Raw genomic sequence first — 24,491 nt, forward strand, 5'->3', positions numbered from 1 at the left:
GTTGAGACTGGTGTTTTGTGGGTACTATTTAATGAAGCTGCCAGTTGAGGACTTGTGAGGCGTCTGTTTCTCAAGCTGGACACTCTAATGTACTTGTCCTCTTGATCAGTTGCTCAGGGGACTCCCACTCCTCTTTCTATTCTGGTTAGAGACAGTTTGCGCTGTTCTGTGAAGGGAGTAGTACACAGAATTGTATCAGATCTTCAGTGTCTTGGCAATTTCTCACATGGAATAGCCTTAATTTCTCAGAACAGGAATACACTGACGAGATTCAGAGGAAAGGTCTTTGTTTCTGGCCGTTTTGAGCCTGTAATTGAACCCACAAATGCTGATGCTCCAGATACTCTACTAGTCTAAATAAGGCCAGTTTTATTGCTTCTTTAATCAGGACAACAGTTTTCAGCTGTGCTAACATAATTCGAAAAAGGGTTTTCTAATTATCAATTAGCCTTTTAAAATGATAAACTTGTATTAGCTAACACAACTTGCCATTGGGACACAGGAGTGATGGTTGCTGGTAATGGGCCTCTGTACACCTATGTAGATATTCCATTAAAAGAAATCTGCCGTTTCCAGCTACAATTGTCATTTACAACATTAATAATGTCTACACTGTATTTCTGATCAATTTGATGTTATTTTAATGGACAGAAAATTAGCTTTTCTTTAAAAAGAAAAGGACATTTCTAAGTCCCTGTCATGCCCTGACCTTAGAAATATTATTTATTATTTACCTTATTTATTCTCTTTGTTTGGTTAGGTCAGGGTGTGACTCGGGTGGGAGAATCTATGTTTTCTATTTCTTTGTTGTTTTTGCCTAGTGTGGTTCCCAATCAGAGGCAGCTGTCTATTGTTGTCTCTGATTGGGGATCATATATAAGTTGCATTTTCCGTTTGGATTTTGTGGGGTGTTGTTTTCCGTTTATTATCTGTGCCTGACGGAACTGTTCGCTTTCGTTTTTGTATTCGTTATTTTTGTTTGAGTGATTCTTGACAATAAAGATCATGAACACTTTCCAAGCTGCGCTTTGGTCCACTCTTCCTTACAACGACGAGCGTTACAGAACACCCCACCAAAAAAGGACCAAGCAGCGTGGCCAGGAGGAAGAGGGATCCTGGGCCCGGGAGAAAAGGGAGTGAAGGACATCCTGGACCTGGGAGGAGGTAGTGGCAGGGGACAAGACCCTGCCATGGATGCAGGCGGAGGCAGCGAAAGAGGAACGGTGACGATACGAGGAGTCAAGGCAACGACGGAAGCACGAGAGGCAGCCCCCCCAAAAAACATTTTGGGAGGGCGGCACACGGGGAGATTGGCGGAGGTAGGATTTCGACCTGAGCCAACTCCCCGTGCTTACCGTGGTGAGCGTGTGACTGGTCAGGCACCGTGTTATGCAGTGATGCGCACGGTGTCTCCAGTATGCATTCATAGCCAGGTACGCTCTGTTCCAGCTCCCCGCAGTTGCCGTGCTAGAGTGGGCATTCAGACAGGACGGATTGTGCCGGCTCAGCGCTCCTGGCCTCTGGTGCGTCGCTCTATGCACGGTATCCCCAGTTCGCCAGCACAGCCCAGTGCGGCCTGTTCCAGCTCACCGCACTTGCCATGCTACAGTCGGGGATTCAGCCAGGACGCGTTGTGCCAGCTCTGCGCTCCAGACCTCCAGTGCGCCTCCACAGCCCAGCATATCCTGCGCCGGCTCTACACACTATGCCTCCAGTGCGCCTTCATAGCCCAGTGCGTCCCGTGCCAGCTCTCCACACTCACCAAGCTGGAGTGGGTATCCAGCCAGGATGTGTTGTGGCAGCTCCCTGCACCAGGCTTCCAGTACATCTCCTCAGTCCGGTGAGACCTGTTCCGCTCCACGTACGAAGCCTCCAGTGATGATCCATGGTCCGAAGCCTCCAGTGATAATCCATGGCCCGGAGCCTCTAGTGATAATCCATGGCACGAAGCCTCCAGTGATGATCCATGGCCCGAAGCCTCCAGTGATGATCCATGTCCCGGAGCCTCCAGTGATGATCCATGGCACTGAGCCTTCAGCGAGGGTTCCAAGTCCAGAGCCTTCAGCGAGGGTTCCCAGTCTGGAGTCTCCAGCGGCGGTCCGGAGTCTCCAGCGACGGTCCGCAGTCCCGAGCCTCCGGCGGCGGTCTGCAGTCCCGAGCCTCCGGCGGCGGTCTGCAGTCCCGAGCCTCCGGCGGCGGTCTGCAGTCCCGGCGACAATCCCTGCACCGGAGTCGGCTCGAAGTGGGGGGGGAGCCTAAAGCGGGGCGGGGTCTGCATCCCGCACTGGAGCCCCCACCGGAGCCCCCACCGAGAGTAGATGCCCACCGGGACCCTCCCCTATAAGGGGGGGTGGGGGGTGTACTGTCTCGCCCTGACCCTAGAGATCCTTATTTATTCTCTATGTTTGGTTAGGTCAGGGTGTGACTCGGGTGGGAGAATCTATGTTTTCTATTTCTTTGTTGTTTTTGCCTAGTGTGGTTCCCAATCAGAGGCAGCTGTCTATCATTGTCTTTGATTGGGGATCATATATAAATTGTCATTTTCCGTTTGGGTTTTGTGGGGTGTTTTCCGTTTAGTATCTGTGGCAGACGGAACTGTTCGCTTTCGTTTTTGTATTCATTATTTTCGTTTGAGTGATTCTTGACAATAAAGATCGTGAAAACTTTCCAAGCTGCGCTTTGGTCCAGTCTTCCTTACGATGACGAGCGTTACAGTGCGGCCAAACTTTTGAACGGTAGTGTATGTCTCGATTGAAATCATTGCCTGCTTCATCTATGGCCTGAAGGAGGGTGGTACACTCGTGGGGAAGGCAATCATACCTCTTCCAGCTATATTGTAATCGTATATTGTATTCTACTTGTGTATTGTAGTGGTCCCACTGGGGTCACATACCAAAATGTGTTGACTGTTGACACTTTGGAATATATTACGTTATTACAGTACTGAATTCTAGTGCAACCTAATGTTGGATAGATGTTTACTGTATAGGGGATGCATTTCTTTCTTGTTTTGGACTTTCTGGATTATTTGCGTATTGATATTGTATTACTGCATTGTAGGAGTATTTCGCTGCACCTGCTGTAACATCAGCTAATTTGTGTACTCGACCAATAAACTTCCACTTGATTTGTGACTGAAGTAAAATCATAGTAATTACTGTACCTAAGGTTTAAGTGATCATCAATTAAGAGCAGTAGGATTAAGTAATGGGAATGTGTATTTTTAATGAAAGTGAAGAGAATCATATCAAAAGTAATGAAACATTGCATTGCGAAAGGCAAAGACTTGAAAGGTAAAGATATGAACCTGTATTGCAGTGTGGAATATGTATTTGTACATGAAACACTGATTAAGTTTGGTGAAAAAGTGACTGAGTTTGGCGGTTTGACTTAGTCAATTGAAAATGTGCTAAGAGTTTTGAAACAACTGTCTTTTTGATGATGTGTTTGAGTTCTGAATTAAGAGTTGTGAAATGCACCACATACTGTAAAGCAGGCATAATGTAGATGTTTGACCTTTTGGTCCACAGTGTTGGTTTGTTGTCTCTTGTCCTTGACCTGTCTTGTCTTTGACATTGTCTTTGAGAGTTAGATGTAATCTTTGGATTGGCTTAACTTTAAAGACATCTAGTAGCTGAAATAATACATCATCTAGTATATCATCTAGTAGTAAAATGTACATCATGCTACAAACTGATGTGTTTTATTAAACAATGATGATGTGAACCGGAGAGGATAGGAGTGACTTAACTTCCAGTGCCATCTTTCAAAGAGCAACCATGGATGATATAGGCTAGTAAATGTGCTATTGTGTGATAGGATTGAGTGCAAAGTTGACTGCTTCATTTTGCTTGTTGGTCAAGACTGTCACAGCCTTCTGTGTGGTCCCATAGAAAAGCATGGTAACTAAGTTACTGCTGTTATTAAACCGCATAACAGTTAGACAAAGCTATTCGTGTGCCAGAGTGGACCATGTCCAGTGATTTAGGGTCACCTTTTGGTTGGCTTGTGGTCATACAGGCCCTGCTGTAGTGTTGGAAATTATGCTCAGGCTATCCACTTACATCCAATAAAACTGTCTTGGATGAAGGAAGCCTTGTAAAACAATATTTCTCTCTCTCTTTCTATTCACACCCCTTGACTTTTTCAACCCCCTGTATCAATACATGTTAAAATCACCTTTTTCAGTGATTACAGCTGTGAGTCTTTCTGGGTAAGTCTCTAAGAGCTTTGCACACTTGGATTATACAATATTTGCACATTATTCTTTTTAAAAAATCCTTCAAGCTCTGTCAAGTTGGTTGTCGATCATTGCTAGACAGCCATTTTCAAGTCTTGCTATAGATTTTCAAGCCTATTTAAATCAAAACGGTAACTAGGCCACTCAGGAACATTCAGTGGTATTCTTGGTAACATTCTTGGTAAGCAACTCCAGTGTATATTTGGCATTGTGTTTTAGGTAATTGTCCTGTTAATAGGTGAATTTGTCTCCCAGTGTCTGTTGGAAAGCAGACTGAACCAAGATTTCCTCTAAGATTTTGCTTGTCCTTAGCTCTATTCCGCTTCTTCTATCCCCCCAAAAAACTCCCTTGCCAAGGATAAGCATACCCATAACATGATGCAGCCACCACTATGCTTGAAAATATGAAGAGTGGTACTTCGTGATGTGTTGTGTTGGATTTCCCCCAGACATAACGCTTTGTATTCAGGACAAAAAGTTCATTTCTTTACCACATTTTTTGAAGTATTACTTTAGTGCCTTATTGCAAACAGGATGCATGTTTTGGAATATTTGTTTTCTGTACAGGCTTCCTCCTTTTCACTCTGTCATTTATGTGTATTTTGGAGTAACTACAATGTTGTTGAATCATCCTCACTTATGTCCTATCACAGCCATTAAACTATGTAACTGTATTAAAATCACCATTGGCCTCATGGTGAAATCCCTGAACGATTTCCTTCCTCTCTGGCAACTGAGTTAAGAAGGGCCCCTGTATCTTTGTCGTGACTGGGTGTAATAATACACCATCCAAAGTGCAATTCATAACTGCACCATGCTCAAAGGGATATTCAATGTCTGCTTTTTTACCCATCTACCCAATAGGTGCCCTTCTTTGCAAACCATTGGAAAAGTCTCCCTGGTCTTTGTGGTTGAATCTGTGCTTGAAATTCACTGCTTGACTGAGGGACCGTACAAATAATTGCATATGTGGGGCACAGAGATGGGGTAAACACTATTATTACCCACGGAGTGAGTCCATGCAATTTATTTTTATTATTTTACTCCTGAACTTAATTAGGTTTGCCACAACAAAATGGTTGAACTCTTTTTGACTCAAGACATTTCAGTCTTTTATTTTTGATTAATTTGTAAACATTGTAAACAATTTGTAAAATAATTCCACTTACGGGGTATTGTGTGTAGATCAGTGACACAAAATCTAAATTTAAATCATTCAAAATTCAGGCTCACAAAAAACAAAATGTGGAAAAAGTAGGCACTGTAAATCTGTGTTAACAAGCTTCAGTCAGTGTCTCACTTTTGGAAATGAACTAAATCTTCTCTTGGAGGCTCAGGTTTGGCTTGGTGAGATTATAAGGGTTATAAGTCCCAAGACAGAACACAGTTGATGTGTTTCTCAGCTGCCTGCCCTTCTGGCTTCAGTCACAGAAACACACACACACACAGACAGACAGACAAAGACAGATAGACAGAGAGATGGAAAACTGTAAAATTATACAGTCTGGAAATATTTGCCAATGACCCAAAACAGTCGTAGAATACAAAAAACAAATCTGATTTAATACATGTAGTCGTACTTTGATATGATATGCTTGTTATCATGGTATGAACTAATATCACTGCCTTGCACTGACTTACCTTATTTATTACAGTGGGGCAAAAAAGTATTTAGTCAGCCACCAATTGTGCCAGTTCTCCCACTTAAAAAGATGAGAGAAGCCTGTAATTTTCATCATAGGTACACTTCAACTATGACAGACAAAATTAGAAAAAAAATCCAGAAAATCACATTGTAGGATTTTTTTAATGAATTTATTTGCAGGGTGGGAAGACTGAATCTGCAATAGCAATTATTAGGAAATGGAAGACATACAAGACCACTGATAATCTCCCTCGATCTGGGGCTCCATGCAAGATCTCACCCCGTGGGGTCAAAATGATCACAAGAACGGTGAGCAAAAATCCCAGAACCACACGGGGGGACCTAGTGAATGACCTGCAGAGAGCTGGGACCAAAGTAACAAAGCCTACCATCAGCAAGGGCATTGAAGATGAAATGTGGCTGGGTCTGTCAGCATGACAATGATTCCAAACACACTGCCCGGGCAACGAAGTAGTGGCTTCGTAAGAAGCATTTCAAGGTCCTGGAGTGGCCTAGCCAGTCTCCAGATCTCAACCCCATAGAAAATCTTTGGAGGGAGTTGAAAGTCCATGTTGCCCAGCAACAGCCCCAAAACATCACTGCTCTAGAGGAGATCTGCATGGAGGAATGGGCCAAAATACCAGCAACAGTGTGTGAAAACCTTGTGAAGACTTACAGAAAATATTTGACCTCTGTCATTGTCAACAAAGGGTATATAACAAAGTATTGAGATAAACTTTTGTTATTGACCAAATACTTATTTTCCACCATCATTTTTCTCATTTTGTCTGTCATAGTTGAAGTGTATCTATGATGAAAATTACAGGCCTCTCTCATCTTTTTAAGTGGGAGAACTTGCACAATTGGTGGCTGACTAAATACTTTTTTGCCACACTGTATATGACAGTTGAAGTAGGTGTCAAGAGCTTGTGTCACTTTTTCATATCTGCCGACTGCCTCCACCCATGGTCTCAGCTATGTCTGCATTACACCCCCCACCGCCCTGCACTCCTTGGACTTTTTATGGCGTTAAAGCCTCTCTGTAATGTCATACCAACAGTGGAGCTCCTCTAACTGTCCTCTCCAGGGAAACCCTTTGGGAATGTTGGGATGGTTCCGGCTTTAACATCCAGCCAAATACTCTTTCTGCCTGCCTGGCGCTATTGTTATTTAGTAGTGTGTGTCTAGTGAAGGAAGAAGAGGGTGAAACATGTTGTTTCTGTTAACATCATCCTGGTGCTTGAAATTTGTCTGACAAGACTATTTAAATGAAATCAATAAAACTAACGATATCCCTAGGCTAAACAAGGCTTTAAATTAAATATTGCACCTAGCTAAGATTATGGAATGTTTAATGTACTGTGTGTTATCATCTCTTTATCTAGAACCCTAATGAGGTCCCATGCAGATAAATATTTGGAAAAATAATAGAAGAGAGTAGAATAGAGCAGGGGGCATAAATACACTGTACTTTTAACTTAAGAACTGCAAATGGCACGATCTGCCCCATGGCAAAATGTGTAGAATTGCAAGAAAATAGCTTAAAAACTGTTAAATGCCCCAAGGCAAAGTGTTCTCTCTGATGGCAAGAGGGCCTTTAAAATCTTCTCTGACAGGGCCTGAGCCTTGATTTCTCCGGTCATGCACTGCAGAAGTCATTGTAAAATGCTTGTATGCTATTTACATCGCACTCTAAAGTAAGAGTTGTGTTCTGATATTATGAGGCGGTCCCTGATGAATTTGCTATCACAAAAGGGGTCCCGATGCTAAAAAGTACCCTGGAATAGAGTACACTCAGAGAGTGCTGAATACCTTTCCCCTGTGTCTCTTCTTCTTAGAATGGCTACACACCCCTCCACATAGCTGCCAAGAAGAACCAGATGGACATAGGGACCACGCTACTGGAATACGGGGCGGACACCAACGCTGCGACCCGCCAGGGCATCAGTCCTGTTCACCTGGCTGCACAGGAGGGCAGTGTGGACCTGGTCTCTCTGCTCCTCTCCAAGAACGCCAATGTCAACATGGGCAACAAGGTAACACACATACTGTGTATACACAGACAGACAGACATACAAAGCACACATACAGCACACTATACTACATTCACATAAGCACACACACACACACAACAAACACACACTCTCACCTGGCCTCACAGGATGGTAACTTATGTGGAAATTACATTTCAACACTCATAGACCTCAAGACCCATCAGTACCTTGGACACACAGACACTCATACTTTACACTACTGTTCAGATACACACATGCACAACAAGATGGCACCGACAAACATAGTCGCCCTGTTTCTAGCTCCTAACTAACTTTGCTGTATATATGTTTTACAATATTTGCTCAAACCTTTTCTTGAATTATTACCGACAGCTGTATTTTTTTGATATTACTGTATATTGGCAGTCACTCACCAGGATTTCAACCAGAAATTTTAATTCCCTGAATTGGATTCTTGGTTTGAACTTCCTGAGGCAATTCTATTAATCCTGAGGGCTGCTCCAAGTCGCCATTACCTGAGAAGAGAAACATAGAGTAGGCTCTTAGTCAGAGTAGGCTCTTAGTCAGGAGGTGTGCATACCATCCACCGCTTCCGAGTATATTACTCGCTAATGTTCAGTCCCTGGACAATAATGTATACAAGCTCAGGACGAGGATCTCCTTCCAGGCAGACACCAGGGACTGTAACATACTCTGTTTTACTGAATCATGTCTCTCGCCGGATATACTGTCCCCATCCATTCAGCCAGTGGGGTTCTCTGTCCATCGCAGGGACAGGAAGAAAGAACTCCCCGGGAAAAAGAAAGTTGGAGGTGTATGTTTCACGTTTAACTACTCATGGTGTGATTGTGGTAAAGTACAGAAACTCAAGTCCTTTTGTTCTCCCAATCTGGAATACCTCACCATCAAATGCCGAATGCATTACCTCCCGAGAGAATATTCCACTCAAGGAACTACACTGGACTTTGTGAAAACTGGAAACCGTATATCCTGAGGCTACATTTATTGTACATGGGGACATTAATAAAGGAAATCAGGAAAACGCTACCAAAGTTTTATCAACCCATCTCCTGTGCTACTCGCTCATCGAGCACTCTTGACCATTGGTACTCCCCCGCCCGCCCTTTGGCAAATCAGATCACGCCTCCATTTTGCTCCTCCCCTCATATAGGCAGAAACTTAAGCAGGAAGTACTTGTGTTAAGGACTGATCAATCCAAATTTGCAGCATTTGCGCAAAACTGAAAGTGTGAACCACCACATTTAACCACGGTAAGGTGACTGGGAACATCATTTGTACAAACAGACTAGCTATGCCCTCCACAAGGTAATGAAAAAGGCAAAACGACAGTATAGGGACAAAGTGGAGTCGCAATTCAACGGCTCAGACATTAGACGTATGTGCCAGACAATCACGGGTTATAAAGAAAAAGCCAGCCACGTCGCAGACACTGATGTCTTGCTCACGGACAAGCTAAACAAACAGCTTCTTCGCCGCTTTGAGGAAAACACAGAACCGCCAACTCAGGCGGACGCCGCTCAGATGGACTGTGAGCTCTCGTTCTCCGTGGCCGACGTGAGTAAGGCATTTAAGCATGTTTATCCACGTATTCCAAGCCACATCCTCAGAGCATGTGCAGACCAGCTGGCTGGGGTGTTTACGGACATATTCAATCTATCCCAGTCTGTTATTCCCACTTGCTTCAAGATGTCCACCATTGTTCCTGTATCAAAGAAAGCAAAGGTAACTGAACTAAATTACTATCACCCTGTAGCACTCACTTCTGTCATCATGAAGTGCTTTCATGAGGATCATATCACCTCCACCTTCCCCAACACCGTAGACCCACTACAATTTGCATACCGCCCCAACAGATCCACGGATGATGCAATCGCCATCGCACTGTACACTGCCCTCTGCCCTATCTCATCTGGACAAGAGGAATACTGACGTATGTAAGAAAACTGTTCATCGACTACAGCTCAGCCTTCAACACCATAGTGCCCTCCAAGCTCATCAATAAGCTCAGGGCCCTGGGTCTGAACCCCGCACTGTGAAACTGGATCCTGGAATACCTGATGAGCCGACGCAAGCTGGTGAAGGTAGGCAAACAACACCCCCACTACATTTAACCTCAACATGGCCCCACTGTGTGGCCCACGCATGTTTCCAACTCAATCGTCAAGTTTGCTGACGACACAACAGTGGTAAGCATGATTATAAACAATGGCGAGACGGCCTACAGGGAGGAGGTGAAGGCCCTGACGGAGTGGTGCCAGGAAATATAACGTATTCCTCAACGTCAACAAAATGAAGGAGCTGCCTGCCCTCCAGAACTTCTACATCATCTGGTGTCACAGGAAGGCCAAGAAGATCATCAAGGAACTCAGCCACCCGAGCCAGGGCCTGTTCACCCCGGTACCATCTACAAGGCAGAGACAGTAAAGGTGCATCAAAGCTGGGACAGAGAGACTGAAAAACAACATCTCCAGGCCATCAGAATGTTAAACAGTCACCACTAGTCAGCCTCTGCCCAGTACATTGCCCTGAACTTAATCAGTGTTACTAGCCAGCTACAACCCGGTACTCTGACCTGCACCTTAGAGACTGAAGCCCTATGTACATAGTCATTGAACACAGGTCACTTTAATTATGTTTACATACTGTTTTACCCACTTTAAATTTTTATACTGTTTTCTAGTCAAGGCTCATCCTATATAACTACTATATTTCTTAATTTCTTTCTTTTTGGGGGATTTGTGTGTATTGGGAAAGGGAAAGGGTGATACCTAGTCAGTTGTACAACTGAATGCCTTCAACTGAAATGTGTCTTCCGCATTTAACCCAACATTTAACCCAATCAGAGAGGTGCGGTTAGGTATTACTGCGCTGTTGGATGTAGAAACATAAGCATTTCACTGCACCTGCGATAACATCTGCAGAATATGTGTATACGACCAATAAAGTTTGATTTTTTACATGATTTGACAACCACAGACACGTGTAACCAAAGGCACATACACAGACATACCAGGGTCAGGCTTTTCTGGGGTTGCTTTAAGCCCGCTAATATTAGCCGAGAGGGCCTGTGTCATCGTAATGAGCACTAGTTGAAGGCAGATTAACACCTCTCAGTACAGCGTCATCATTAGCATAGTGGATCAAATCAAATGTTATTTGTCACATGAGCCAAATACAACAGGTGGAGTAGACCTTACAGTGAAATGCTTACTTACAAGCCCATAACCAACAATGCAGTTTTAAGAATATAGAGTTATGAAAATATTTACTAAATAAACTAATGTAAAACAAATAAAAGTTACACAATAAAATAACAATGACGAGGCTATATACAGGGGGTACCGGTACCGAGTCAATGTGCGGGGATACAGGTTAGTTGAGGTAATTTGTACATGTCTCTCATTTTCACTGATGCTCTTCACTGAGTTCAAGAGCAGCCGCAGGATTAAAAAGTATTTTCAAAACAACCTCCTTGCTAGCTAACATCCTATCCCTGTTACTTTTTAAAAACGTGGATGAATAAAGAGCCCTTGCTTTCATAAAACTGTGATCCCCCCTCCCCCCCACCATGGAAAAGGCATTCTAATCATGTGTGTGTGTTTATGGCCGCATGCGTGTCTCTTTCAGAGCGGCCTCACACCCCTCCACTTAGCAGCGCAGGAGGACAAAGTCAACGTGGCAGAAGTCCTGCTCAACCAGGGAGCGGACATCAACCCCGAGACAAAGGTGAGGGTCATGCTGTTTCTACGGCAACAACAGGGAACAGACTGTACAGACTATCACAGTGAAAGACTGTGAGACAAAGAGATGCCCTTGATTTCAACTCTCTACTGTCAATCATAGACCAGGGGTTATAGATGATTACTTAATGTGTTTAGAGTAGTGCATTACTTAATTAAGTGATAAAAGATAATCACCTGCCCACACACACACACACACACCTTTCTGCAGCACTGTGTTCTCAGGTGTGCCATTAATAAAGTATATTTGGATACCTGAGTGACAGGTGTTTGTCTGTCCATGCGGCACTACCAGTAACCTCCCCTGCTTCATGCAGTTGACCAGCCCATTGTCAACCTCCCCCCATAGCAGGGACACAGACAGAGGCCTGCAGCAGCTCAAGGTTACACAGCACAAGGTTACACACTGTGTTTGTGCTGACAGCACACAGGTATAGAGCCAAGGCTGTTCATCCATTCATCTTTTCTATCAGGTGTTTCTAATAGGGAAGTGTTATTAAGTTCTTGATGGATAATAGTAATTGTGTGTCACACTTGGGTAAAGTTAATGCTAGGTACGTCCTATTCACACAAGGGCTGTGCCGTCACAGGATGAGAAGTAACAAGCTCACACCTTCCTTCCTTCGTCTCTGTCGTTCCCCCTCTCTCTGTCCCTTTTCCTTGGGTAAAAACAGATGGGATACACTCCGCTGCATGTGGCTTGTCACTATGGCAACATCAAGATGGCAAACTTCCTCATACAGAACCAGGCCAGAGTTGATGGCAAAACAAAGGTAAACAACTGAAGATCTCTCCCATGTGGTGTTCATTTGAGCTTATTTACTTTTGTCAGGTTGTGTGTGTGTCTTATTTCACCTCTCTAACACTCTCTTTGTTTTGGTCCCACTCTCTCTCTCTCTCTCTCTCTCTCTCTCTCTCTCTCTCTCTCTCCCTCTGTCCCTTGCTGCCCCACTGTTTGTATTAATATTTTCTCCTTCTCGTTTTTCTCTTTGCATTCCCCTTTCCTCACTCCCCTCATTTTTTCCCCCATCTCATTCTTTCTCTCACTATTATCACCCCTCTCGCCATCCCTCCCTTTCTCTCTGTCCGCAGAACGGCTACACGCCCCTCCACCAGGCGGCGCAGCAGGGTCACACCCACATCATCAACCTGCTGCTGCAACACGGAGCCTCGGCCAATCAGCTGACCGTGGTGAGTGAGGCACCATAGGAAAACCTGCTGTCTCAGCGGCTCTCTGACAGAAGCCCCAGTCAGCAGGGATGCACAGAGACAAATAGAGCAGAAGGACACGTACAATAGTATACTGTACATACATTGTATACCGTACATACATGCACATACACAGCACTAATGTGTCCACAATAACAAAGTAAAAACACACACATATTACAACCTCCTATCTTTTACACCTCCAATTCTTCTCCTCCTCTTTACAGAACGGGAACACAGCCTTGTCCATTGCCCGTCGCCTTGGTTACATCTCAGTGGTGGACACTCTCATACCGCTGACTGATGAGAATCTGACCTCTGTGGTAAGACGCCAAGTCTGTCTCTTTGTCCGTTTGTCTTTGTTGGTCTGTATGTTTAACTTTCTGTAAGTTTGTTTGTCTCTCTGTTTTCATTTGGACCAGTGGGGCCTAGGCCCATTGTTATCGCTTGCCTTTGTCCAGTGAATATTGCTTCTGGCACTCAATTTGACTGTAAATCTCAATTGGTGTCTTGTACTCATTGATGAGTCTACTCACCTGGCATAAACACAGGCCTTTATCTGATAGTAATTGAGCAAGTAGACACAGCAGCAGTGGAAGACTTGAGTTGTGTCCCTTTGCTGTACTGGTAGCAGGTACAGATGACGCATTATGCGTACCTAAACACTAGTCCAGTTATCACACGTGAGACACCTTGCAGTGCGTACTGTAACGTGCTGATCGCTCTCTGTGTTAATGTGTGATGGTAATGCAAAGCAAATATCGATTTGCATTCCTAGTGTATGTAAAACAAATGAAAATCCAGACTAGCGGTCTGTCTCTGTGTACAGTATTTGTTACAGTCATCTGACCATGTGCCTGGAGTTCACTAACCTTATATGTTCATCTGTGTGTGGTGATCTGTAAGTACAGAATAAATTCATAAACATTTGTTCATTCCTCTGATGAAATTGGGCTGAGTCCTAACACGAGGTCTGAAAATACTGTACAACTCAAACCTTGAAATCACTGGATGAGTTACTAATGTGTATCTCAAAATAGTACTTGGCCCTGAAACAGTATACAAGAGTAACTGCATGTGATTCCACAAATTCTCTCGCACGTGTTTAATAGGGACCTGTATGAAAGGGCCAGATTGAATCTCCTGGTGTTCCTCAAATAGCCCCTGAGACCTGATCTGTCCATGTGTCAGGAGGGATTTATTAATAGTGACACCCAGGGCCAAGCAGAGGTCACTGGATACAGTAGCATTCATCTACATTACTCATGTCTCACTCTTTCTTCTTTTATCACCAGACTACGACAGAAAAACACAAAATGAACGTCCCCGAGACTATGAACGAGTTTCTGGACATGTCTGAAGATGAAGGTATATGTGTATATGTGATGATGTGACCGTTTCAAAATGTCCCTTATAACCTAAGCCGTGCCTTCCCCCATGAGCTGACAGTGAAACATTGTGTTTGGATCCTCGCCAGTTTAGGGTTGATCTGTGTCTTGTGTATTCAAAGCATGTGTGGATGCATCTCATATTTGTGAAAGTGTGCCATTTGACGTGTCTTATTAACCTCCGATTTACTGTATGTATTCAAATCACACAGTTAAGGCTAATGTGCCGGAAATTCTCAATGAGGACTGTATTTCAGATGTTGACGAAGGTATTTGCACCATTTTTCTACGCAGTAGTTTTATGTATGTTTCACTCTTTTCACGTAAACCCATTCCTTCACCTGCGCCTCACCCGTTGGAAACCAAACCAACTCACCACATTGCTGATACATTGCTTCACGAACTAGCTGCTGTTGCTTGAGGTTTGCCTGGCTATCTGGAACATAATAGCCAGAACACACCTCTTTCTCTCTGCTTACTTTCACTGAAATCCAGCTTTCTCTGAGTATCTTGTTTGAGCTATGTATCCGCAGTTGATGTCACGGGCTGAATCATTGTCTCCAAGTGTAAATCAGCAGGGAAAGTAACACTGGACACAAATTAAGTTTGTGTGTGAGCTTTTGGACTTTTCTTTCGCTTGCTATTAGATATGTTAGGTGTGACCTATCTGCAGTCATTCTGGTTACACTGCATGTAAGTATTTGGGCTCTAGAGCAATTTGCTATAAAGGATAGGCCTTCCTTCTGTAAAGCTGAATTAACTTGTGTCTTCTCCCACATTCGTTATGGGTCATTTAACTTTGTTGCCAAAATACCATGCATGGTAGTTACATGGTATTTCAATATATTTGGTAACAATACAATCATTATTATACATTACTTGCAACTACACAGAAACTGTACATGCAACAACTGAACTAGTAAAGTGTGTGGGACAAATCAAGTGTTACATGTTAACTGATCTCAAGTTGCATTTTTATGCTGAGTGGATGGATGAATACCAATGTATCGGTAGTTGGTAAGACAAAACTTAATATCATAGAACTGCCCATTTCAGTTATCACCAAGTGTTTGGGAAGCAATATACAGACTCCGCTGTAAAATGGATGAGTTTTTCCATGGAGTGTTGCAGAGGAAACTGTAGAGAGGGGTGTCGGGTTTCTGTGTCAGATGATACTGCTGGACTCAACAAGTTCCACACACTCACCTGGCGACTGATCAGAGGTGGTGCTTACTATGTCTACACTGGGGCTGATAAACACACACTGCAATGTTTACGGCTCTCAGTGATCAGGTTATCCTCACAGTTTACTACGTTGCTAAATGGCCTTAAGTGTAAGACCGACCAAGGCAGCTATGTTGAAAAGTCTTACTGAACAATGGCGTTACATCTGGAAATACATTACACCAACAATCCTAGACAGTCAGTCCACAGTGCATGCTTTAGTCTGGACAGAAAAAGTTTACATCTCTCCAAATCTCTTTATCTGGGGGGCAATCTAATTGGCCATGACAGGTCACTCCTGTCCTATTGTAATCAGAGTGGCACGCTGATTCCATTACCCGCTCCTGAGATCATGTCTAAAGTCCCCACAGCATTCTTCTGGGATCAGTGTCCACAGCACAGGCCCTAGGTAGAAAATAACAATATATATATATATATATAGTACCATTCAAAAGTTTGGACACACCTACTCATTCAAGGGTTTTTCTTTATTTTATTTTACTAATAACACCAAGAGTGTGCAAAGCTGTCATCAAGGCAAAGGGGGGCTACTTTGAAAAATCTCAAATATAGAATATATTTTGATTTCGTCTAACACTTTTTTTGTTACTATACATGATTCCATATGTGTTATTTCATAGTTTTGATGTCTTCACTATTATTCTACGGTGTAGAAAATAGTAAAAATAAAGAAAAACCCTTGAGTGAGTAGGTGTGTCCAAACCTTTGACTGTATGTATGTAATATATATATATATATATATACTTATTTTCAGCCTAGTATAACCACAGGATATAAATCTATATGAGTTTAAAAGTGGTCACCAGTCATAATAGTTGCCTATTTCTCCCTAACACCCAAACTACAAAACTTTGTGAATTTAGAGGAGTAATAACTTGGAAGTGTTGGCTACTTTGAGATGCAAAAAGACGCACCAATTATCAGTTTTGGTCCACCCTTTTGGAATGTAGCCAGATTTCCACCGTCCACCCCCTCCTCAGGAAAACAAATCCAGGAGGGTTTCCAGTGGGTTGTTCTTCAAAGCCTTTTTCTCCCTCCAGTCTCACCAGACTGAGTTTATCCCCGTCCGAAAATAAGTACCTCTCTATCCCTCTGCCGCTGTGTTTTTGGTGCCATTCAGCCTGCACATTGACGGAGATGCTAGCTTATCCGGACGGATGGATTTGATCTCCAAATCCAATGAGATGAGCTTTCACTGAGCCGAATGGATGCATTAGCAAAGCAAACTCTCTTGTTCCGACCTTAAATGGCTTCCACTTTTACTTTTTCGCTCAGGGATTTACTCTACCGGGAAAAGTCTGCATAGTTTGAATTTTGTTTGCAGCACGAAACGGAAGAGCAGCGGCAGAGATGCAGTCCGCCCCTACACTAGCAACAACCGCATCAGTTACAATTAAGTAGGCTTTCGGGTAGTAGTCCTTTGCTGGAAGGATAGCCAAACAGTTTTTTTCAGCTGCAACCACATGACTGCATGGGATTTATTTTCTACCTCATTCGTCCCTCTCTGGATTTATTGGGGGAAGTTATTCTGTTCTGCGGATAATTGGAATATTAAGACCAACACGGGAATCTAATAAGAGTGGTGACAGACATGGCAGTTTTTCTATGTAAGTCATACAGGCTAGGCTGTAGTTTATGGAGAGCTGCTGTCGAATGGGTTTTACACAGGGAATTGGTGCATAAGGCCATTTCGTAATTGTGTGGCAGAATGCAGCACTATTCCGTTGAATATTGTAGGCTACAGGGTAGCTGAGGCGGGAGCCGTGCGAGAGAGAGCAAACTGGGAGAGGGAGAAGAGAATTGTCCATGCTGGCTTGGCTTGCTATGTATGACGTTATAGTCTTGAGTAGTCCACTGCATTAGCTTTTAAAAAATCCTACTCACGTTTGATGTTATACAGTCAGTGAGCGAATGGGACCGTATTTGAATCAAATGTAGCAAAGAGCTGTAGCGACATTGCAGCCCATCTGAGCAAGAGTGCGGCAGAGGCAGGACTGCTGGGGGGAGGGGCTGCGGTGGAAGAGTGAAGTGTTTGTTGCAGGCTGGAGTCCGGGAGAAGGGGATAGATTGTCGCAACAAGGACTGCCGTCTTTTATTTCTCTTTGATAATTGAGTTGCTCTCGCGGGTTGAGTTCTGCTAGCGTTTAACCCTCTCGCTTTTTGGCTTGAGTGTCAATCCAAACTGCGTTTGGTTTTACTGGACAGGAGAGCTATGCTGCAAGTAGCTTTTCTCTATCTCCAAGCTAATGGACTTTGTTAGCCTGTGAATAGATTGTAATGGATTTATTACTATTGTCATTAATTTCAAGTAGCCTAGAGCTAAGTAGCTGTTATTTAGTTTCACTCGAGCCCAATGTGTAGCCCACCAACTGAGCATAGGGCCTAGTAGACGTACTGGTCCACTTTTTATCAGACTGACACTGATAAATTATTCAAGGCCTCTTATAAAGCTGTGGTAGGGTTTTTCTAGGAGTACCACAACGCTCTTTTACCGGATTGCCTTTGAAATATTGATGAGGGACTTTTCCATCAGGTGAGGATGCAATGACCGGAGACACTGACAAATATCTGCGGCCCCAGGACCTCAGGGAGCTGGGGGACGACTCTCTCCCGCAGGAGGGCTACATGGGGTTCAGCATAGGAGTCCGCTCAGCAAGGTATGTGACCCTATTATGACATTATATGCTCTTGATTGTGATGTCATGTTTGGCATTGCTACTGTGTTTGTTCAATCTATGCACACCGGTTTAAGATGTGCTGGTGTGTTGATGATGCTGTACATATGGGAGCAGTGAAATTCAAAGAAGTAGTGGTCATCTAAGTTTTCTTCATATTGACATATGTTATGAAGATGTAATACATATGTAATACTGCTGGTTCAGCATGACATCATGATTCAGTATTGTTCATTTTTTTTACAGGCCATAGCATGACTATTGTTCACGGTCACTGTACACTTATACTGTACAGTGCATTGGGAAAGTATTCAGACCCCTTGACTTTTGCCACATTTTGATATGTTTCAGCCTCATTCTAAAATTGATTAAATTGTTTTTCCTCATCAATCTACACACTACCCCATAATGACAAAGCAAAACAGGTTTTTAGAAATCTTTGCACATTTTTTCAAAATAAAAACTTAAATATCACATTTACATAAGTATTCAGACCTTTTACTCAGTACTTTATTGAAGCACCTTTGGCAGCGATCGTATTGGGTATGACGCTACAAGCTGGGCACACCTCTGTCAGGTTGGATGTGTCTCTGCACAGCGTCTCTGCACAGCTATTTTCAGTTCTCTCCGGGTTTAAGTCCGGGATCTGGCTGGGCCACTCAAGGACATTCAGTGCAATGTCCTGAAGCCACTCCTGCATTGTCTTGGCTGTGTGCTTAGTGTCGTTGTCCTGCTGAAAGATAAACCTTCGCCCCAGTATGAGGTCCTGAGCAATCTGGAGCAGGTTTTCATCAAGGATCTTTCTGTACTTTGCTCCGTTCATCTTTCCTGACTAGTCTCCCAGTCCCTGCTGCTGAAAAACATCCCCACAGCATGATGCTGCCACCTCCATGCTTCACCGTAGGGATGGTGCCAGGTTTCCGCCAGACATGACGCTTGACATTCAGGCCAAAGAGTCCAATCTTGGGTTCATCAGACCAGAGAATCTTGTTTCTTATGGTCTGAGAATCCTTTAGGTGCCCTTTGGCAAATTCCAAGCTGGCTGTCATGTGCCTTTTACTGGGGAGGGGCTTCCGTCTGGCCACTCTACCATATAGGCATGATTGGTGGAGTGCTGCAGAGATGGTTGTCCTTCTGGAAGATTTTCCCATCTCCACAGAGGAACTCTGGAGCTGTGTTAAGAGTGACCATTGGGTTCTTGGTCATCTCCCTGACCAAGGCCCTTCTCTCTCGATTGCTCAGTTTGGCCGGGCGGCCAGCTCTAGGGAGAGTCTTGGTGGTTCCAAACTTCTTCTATTTAAGAATGATGGAGGCCACTGTGTTCTTTGGGACCTTCAATGCTGCAGAAAGGTTTTGGTACCCTTCCAAGATCTGTGCCTTGACCCAATTGTGTCTCGGAGCTCTACAGACAATTGCTTCGACCTCATGGCTTCATTTTTGCTCTGACATGCACTGTCAACTGTGGGAATTTTATAGACAGGTGTGTACCTTTCCAAATCATGTCCAATAAATTGAATTTACCACAGGTGTACTCCAATCAAGTTGTAGAAACATCTCAAGGGTGATCAATGGAAACAGCATGCACCTGAGCTCAATTTTGAGTCTCATAGCAAAGGGTCTGAATACTTATGTAAATAAGGTATTTCTGTTTTTATTTGTAATACATTTTCTCTTTGTCATTATGGGGTATTGTGTGTAGATTGATGAGGATTTGTATTTATTTAACCCATTTTTAAATAAGGCTGTAACATAACAAAATGTGGAAAAAGTCAAGGGGTCTGAATACTTTCCAAATGCGCTGTACATTCTGCCTTTGGTCAGATATGTATACATTATTTCCCAGTACAGTATTCAAAGAGAGGATAACTTGCTCTAGGCTAAGAGTTGAGTGCCCAGCAGAAAACTGGCAAGTTTGGCTGAAGATACATCACCACATTAGATGAGTATTGTGTATCCCACAGCTCATCATTGGCCATCTATTGTGGTGCCCCTGACAGCTGGCAAATGCACAGTGATGCTTGACTGACTAAAAACAACAACAGTGCCAGCCTGTCAGGAAGCAGCACACTGTGGAACAAAACAGCCCAGAAAACAGAACCACTGTTTGACTCATCATGAAATAAGTGTTCAATCAGCTTTTAAGCAATAATGGATGATGTCAGATTTTTATCATGCTTATCACATCATGTCACAAAGTCAATATGAGGCGTGACCTCACTTCAGTTCTTCCTTGTTTGATCAATCAAGGCAAGGGGTTTGAATTGGGCTGTGTCATTTTTATAGTCTCTAGAGAAGCGTTCGAAAGTTCAAAGGTTACAGTGATGACTGTTCAAATCAAGTGCTTTCTCTCATAAGGTATTGCATCTAGTGTATAAACTATGCCACCATTTACTATCCTGTATATTGTGCTATGAGAAACTTCTATCATTCTTCTGTTATTTTAATTGCAGAGTAAACCGGTTGAATATGTGTGGTGAAAAGATATTCCTGGCATGACTTTGCCATGCTGGATATGTTATGCTTTATTATTTCAGTCAGTTATTGTATTGATTGATTAATGTACTGTGCTGAGCACCTGCTTTATTTTCCCCTTACCTTTCTGTTTATGACGTCGGCCTTGCGTGGTTTGCTCTTGGACTCTCTACACGCACACACGCACACACACGCACACACACACACACACACACACACACACACACACACACACACACACACACACACACACACACACACACACACACACACAGAGAGAGAGAGACTATGAGCCCAGGCTTGGAGCATGCCCCATGCAAAAGCAGAGCATCGATGTCACATGAAAATAAAAACACAGCACCTCTGCTTTGACGTTTTAAAATGCTTTGCTTTTCACCACTCTACATTTCTTTTCCTTTTTTCTTTCTTGCACTCTGTCTGTTTCTCACTCTAGCCCTAGGATCAGGTAAGAGCAGAAAGCACATTTCACAAAACACATTTCTCTCCTCTGACCCATCCTCATTGTGACTTCACGAACCATTGTCATTCTTTGTGTGGTATATTTACACAGTTTATTAGTGACTTATTATTTGGAAAACATATTTTGAGCTCACTAATATTTTCCATTGACACGTTCACCTTATTTTCTCATCAGTATATAGAAGCCCCTCATCATTTGCAAATAAATAAACCATATTTAACACACGTTATGAATAGAGTAGACATGAGAAAATGAAAGCGACAATTATATGTTGTGACTTAATAATTGCATTGTTTAAGTTTATTAACCCAACTTTTTGTATAGTGGTGTGGTTTGAGGTGACACGTAACTACCCTTTAGATTCATTTTTATGTTGCCACTTTTTGTAACTTCCAGGGATCAGTATGTTTCAGTCAATTTTCAATCAATTGGAGATATTTTAATCCTAAAAAATGACCTATTGCTTTAAAATGACCTACTCTAGAATGCAGAGATGGAAACCTCAAGGCCAAAGAATGGCTTGTTATCTAAAAATCCCACATTGACCTATCTGACGAATACCATACCAATAGCAGGCACACACACACAAACTCACACACAAACACAGGTACATATTTTGCCTTGGAACTATATAATGAATGACAGCGTAATGATGATCGAGCAACGATAGCAATGATAGGCACAACCAAGTCGTTGAGCTGACTTAGATAAGCAAATATTCACTCTCTTTCTTGATCAAATAACACGGCCTGTGGAGCGAGAGTGAAAACGAGAGGATGAGAGAAAGCAGAAAGCAGTGAGAGAAATGTGCAATGCAGTGTTCAGAATAGCAACGAGGGAAGGGGTGAGGGACAGAGGCAGATTGATCAAGGCCACTCAGAGGCATGAAATGGTGCATAAAGAAGCCGGAAGGAGAAAGTGAGGGAGTAAAAGGAAGGAAGGGAGAATGCTTCCACTAAGTGAAAATGTCATTGTAAACAACTATGTACACATAAAACCAAATGGAATTGATTTGGGGAGAGAAAGATTGGGGGAAAGGAGGAAAGAGAGAGGAAGGAAAGCTGTGAAGAGGAAACACAGGCAGCACCACAGAGAGAGTAGGCCAGGGGTTCCCAAACGTTTCTGGCCTGCGACCCCAGTTTAATAAAAAAAAAAATAATAATTAAAAGTATGACCCCACCTTGTAAAGAAAGTGATGTAATCAACGGCCAGCAATTTGTGTTTCAATTAAGGCTTTGACATTCTGTTACAAATCAGTCTCAGTCCAGTATCTTAAAGAAGTGTGGGTGGAAGTGACTGAAATGCATCAGAAAGGTACTGGGAAGTCCATTGATAATGTTGTTTTCCCCACAGTTTGATTTAGTGCCTAGTCTTGTCCACTCTGTTCTATTTAGTCAACAAACAGAAACCGCTCTGTTTATTACAACCGCTTATAGCTGCTACCAGAGGTTACTGACGTAACGGTTAGGCTCTATGAACTAAGCACCCCAAAAAAATCAGAGTTTACCTCGCGACCCCGTTTTCGAATCAGGCGACCCCCACATGAGGCCATGACCCCTAGTTTGGGAAACACTGGAGTAGGCAAAGCAGATTTGTGATGCCAGTCCATTCAGGCAGTAGAGTTGCTTAGAAACTTCAGCTGCAGTGCTGAATAAAGGACTTCTCTCTGTGCTGAATAGCATGCCCAATCAAACACAGTTTTTCTCTCCCTCTCTCTACGCACACACACGGGCACACACACCCATACACAATACAGTGCGGCCCTACACTTTTGACTAGGTTATACACACACTTCTTCTGAGAAGACAGCTCTAGAAGTGTGTGTGTATACTCACAAACAGTGTAGGGCTGCACTGATTAAAACAGACAAGTAAGAAGATTGGCTTTTTCTCACAAAGGGGAGCAGCCTATTGCATTCAGTCAGTGTGTCTTCATCTGCAACACCAGGCAAACATCAACAACACAGCGAGCAAGACTGAGAGGACCATCACCTCTGTAGCACCCAAATTAACACACATCCAAGTCATCTGAGAAATGAAAGACACAGAACTTTGCCCATCGTACAACAAATGTTTAATTGAATTAGCTACATTATTTTAACTGAATACAAATGAGGACACTTCAAAGTAGTTCCAGATTATTTTTAGGAACCGTTATAACTAAATATTTATTTAATAAACATAAAGAATCCCAATGTTTTAGTGACTGAATGGAATTCCTCAACGTCAGGTCTGTACTGTAGTGTAGTTAACAACATTCTTTGTTGGTTAGTAGATGAAATTGATTCTCCACCCAGTGTCCTCTCTGAAACATCTACAGTAGTCAGACTGTATTTGACCTCATGTCAGTGTTCATGATACACAGACACAAATACAACTCCTTTATCTCTCTCCCTCTGTCTTTCTCTCTCTCTCTCTCTCTCTCTCTCTCTCTCTCAGTAAAAACTGACTGACCTCCCACTCATTTCCATCTCTGAATAGCTCCTATCTACCTAGCTATCCCCTACTGTGGGACTCTAATCTTGCTCTCCACTATATACAGTACATTGTACAGTGCCATTCAGTTCCCTGGAGGTTGCATGTAGTAATGGATTTTTTGTATTTTCTTTTACTTTTGCTTTTTTTTTGGTTTGGGCCTGCTGTTCATTGTCACCCGCTGTGTTGCGTGGTAACGTTTAAACACCCCAGCCTCCGCTCCTTCAGTTCGGATAGGTCCAACACCCTCAACCGCAGCTCCTACGCACGGGACAGCATGACGATAGAGGAGATCCTCGCCCCGACCAAGGACACAGTACGTCCTCCTAACTTCCTCACACCACCTTTTCCTTTACCCCTTTCTTGTCTCTATCCTCTTTCTGTGGTCACACTCTCGGTGTCGCTCTCTTCCCCCTCTCTTCTCCTTGTTATGTTTTTGCGTGACACAATACTTTTTTGAATGTGAACTCTGAGATGGGGTCAGTGATGGATTTGGCCTCCCCCATGGTCACATTTGATTTCCAATTGCCTATTTCGGGCTTTTTTGTTAGTTTCGTTTATGTTTGGCACTTACAGTCCTGAGGCTGTGTAGGGCAATTTCTGTAAGAGCTTATTCAAACTTCTCTGTGGCCTCTTTAAGGTTTCCAGCTGCCTTGGGAAATCCACACTGCAGTGGTTGTCCTAAAACAAGTTTTGGTGATCACAATGCAGGATCTAAAAAAGGAACTTTAACCTGATGTACTGTAAACAATATTTGCAACCTCACTGACATCACGTTCAACAAACAAATGTGGGTCAAAGGGCAGCCAGGATTTAGAATGCATGTAAAATCTTCTTCTCTCATATTGTTCAAAAATAGTTCCCTCCAACTTGGTTGTTAAAACTG

The 24,491-nt window shown here is 43.2% G+C and overlaps 1 protein-coding gene across 31 annotated transcripts in view; it reads left to right on the forward strand.

Moving 5' to 3' along the window:
* Window positions 1–24,491, forward strand: part of LOC118399607 (ankyrin-3-like) — a 207,307-nt gene that overhangs the window by 139,441 nt on the left and 43,375 nt on the right. For 19 of the 31 annotated variants that reach the window (XM_052475545.1, XM_052475515.1, XM_052475566.1 and 16 more), the window contains 9 exons: window positions 7,724–7,921; window positions 11,549–11,647; window positions 12,336–12,434; window positions 12,754–12,852; window positions 13,098–13,193; window positions 14,166–14,238; window positions 14,471–14,527; window positions 18,037–18,160; window positions 23,819–23,921. In XM_052475545.1, the coding sequence (XP_052331505.1) occupies window positions 7,724–7,921; window positions 11,549–11,647; window positions 12,336–12,434; window positions 12,754–12,852; window positions 13,098–13,193; window positions 14,166–14,238; window positions 14,471–14,527; window positions 18,037–18,160; window positions 23,819–23,921 (948 nt within the window). The remainder of the gene's footprint in view (window positions 1–7,723; window positions 7,922–11,548; window positions 11,648–12,335; window positions 12,435–12,753; window positions 12,853–13,097; window positions 13,194–14,165; window positions 14,239–14,470; window positions 14,528–18,036; window positions 18,161–23,818; window positions 23,922–24,491) is intronic. The other 12 variants (XM_052475556.1, XM_052475676.1, XM_052475635.1 and 9 more) reach the window with 2 other exon arrangements.

Source organism: Oncorhynchus keta, chromosome 2 (assembly GCF_023373465.1).
Source record: "Oncorhynchus keta strain PuntledgeMale-10-30-2019 chromosome 2, Oket_V2, whole genome shotgun sequence".
Taxonomy (NCBI): Eukaryota; Metazoa; Chordata; class Actinopteri; order Salmoniformes; family Salmonidae; genus Oncorhynchus; species Oncorhynchus keta.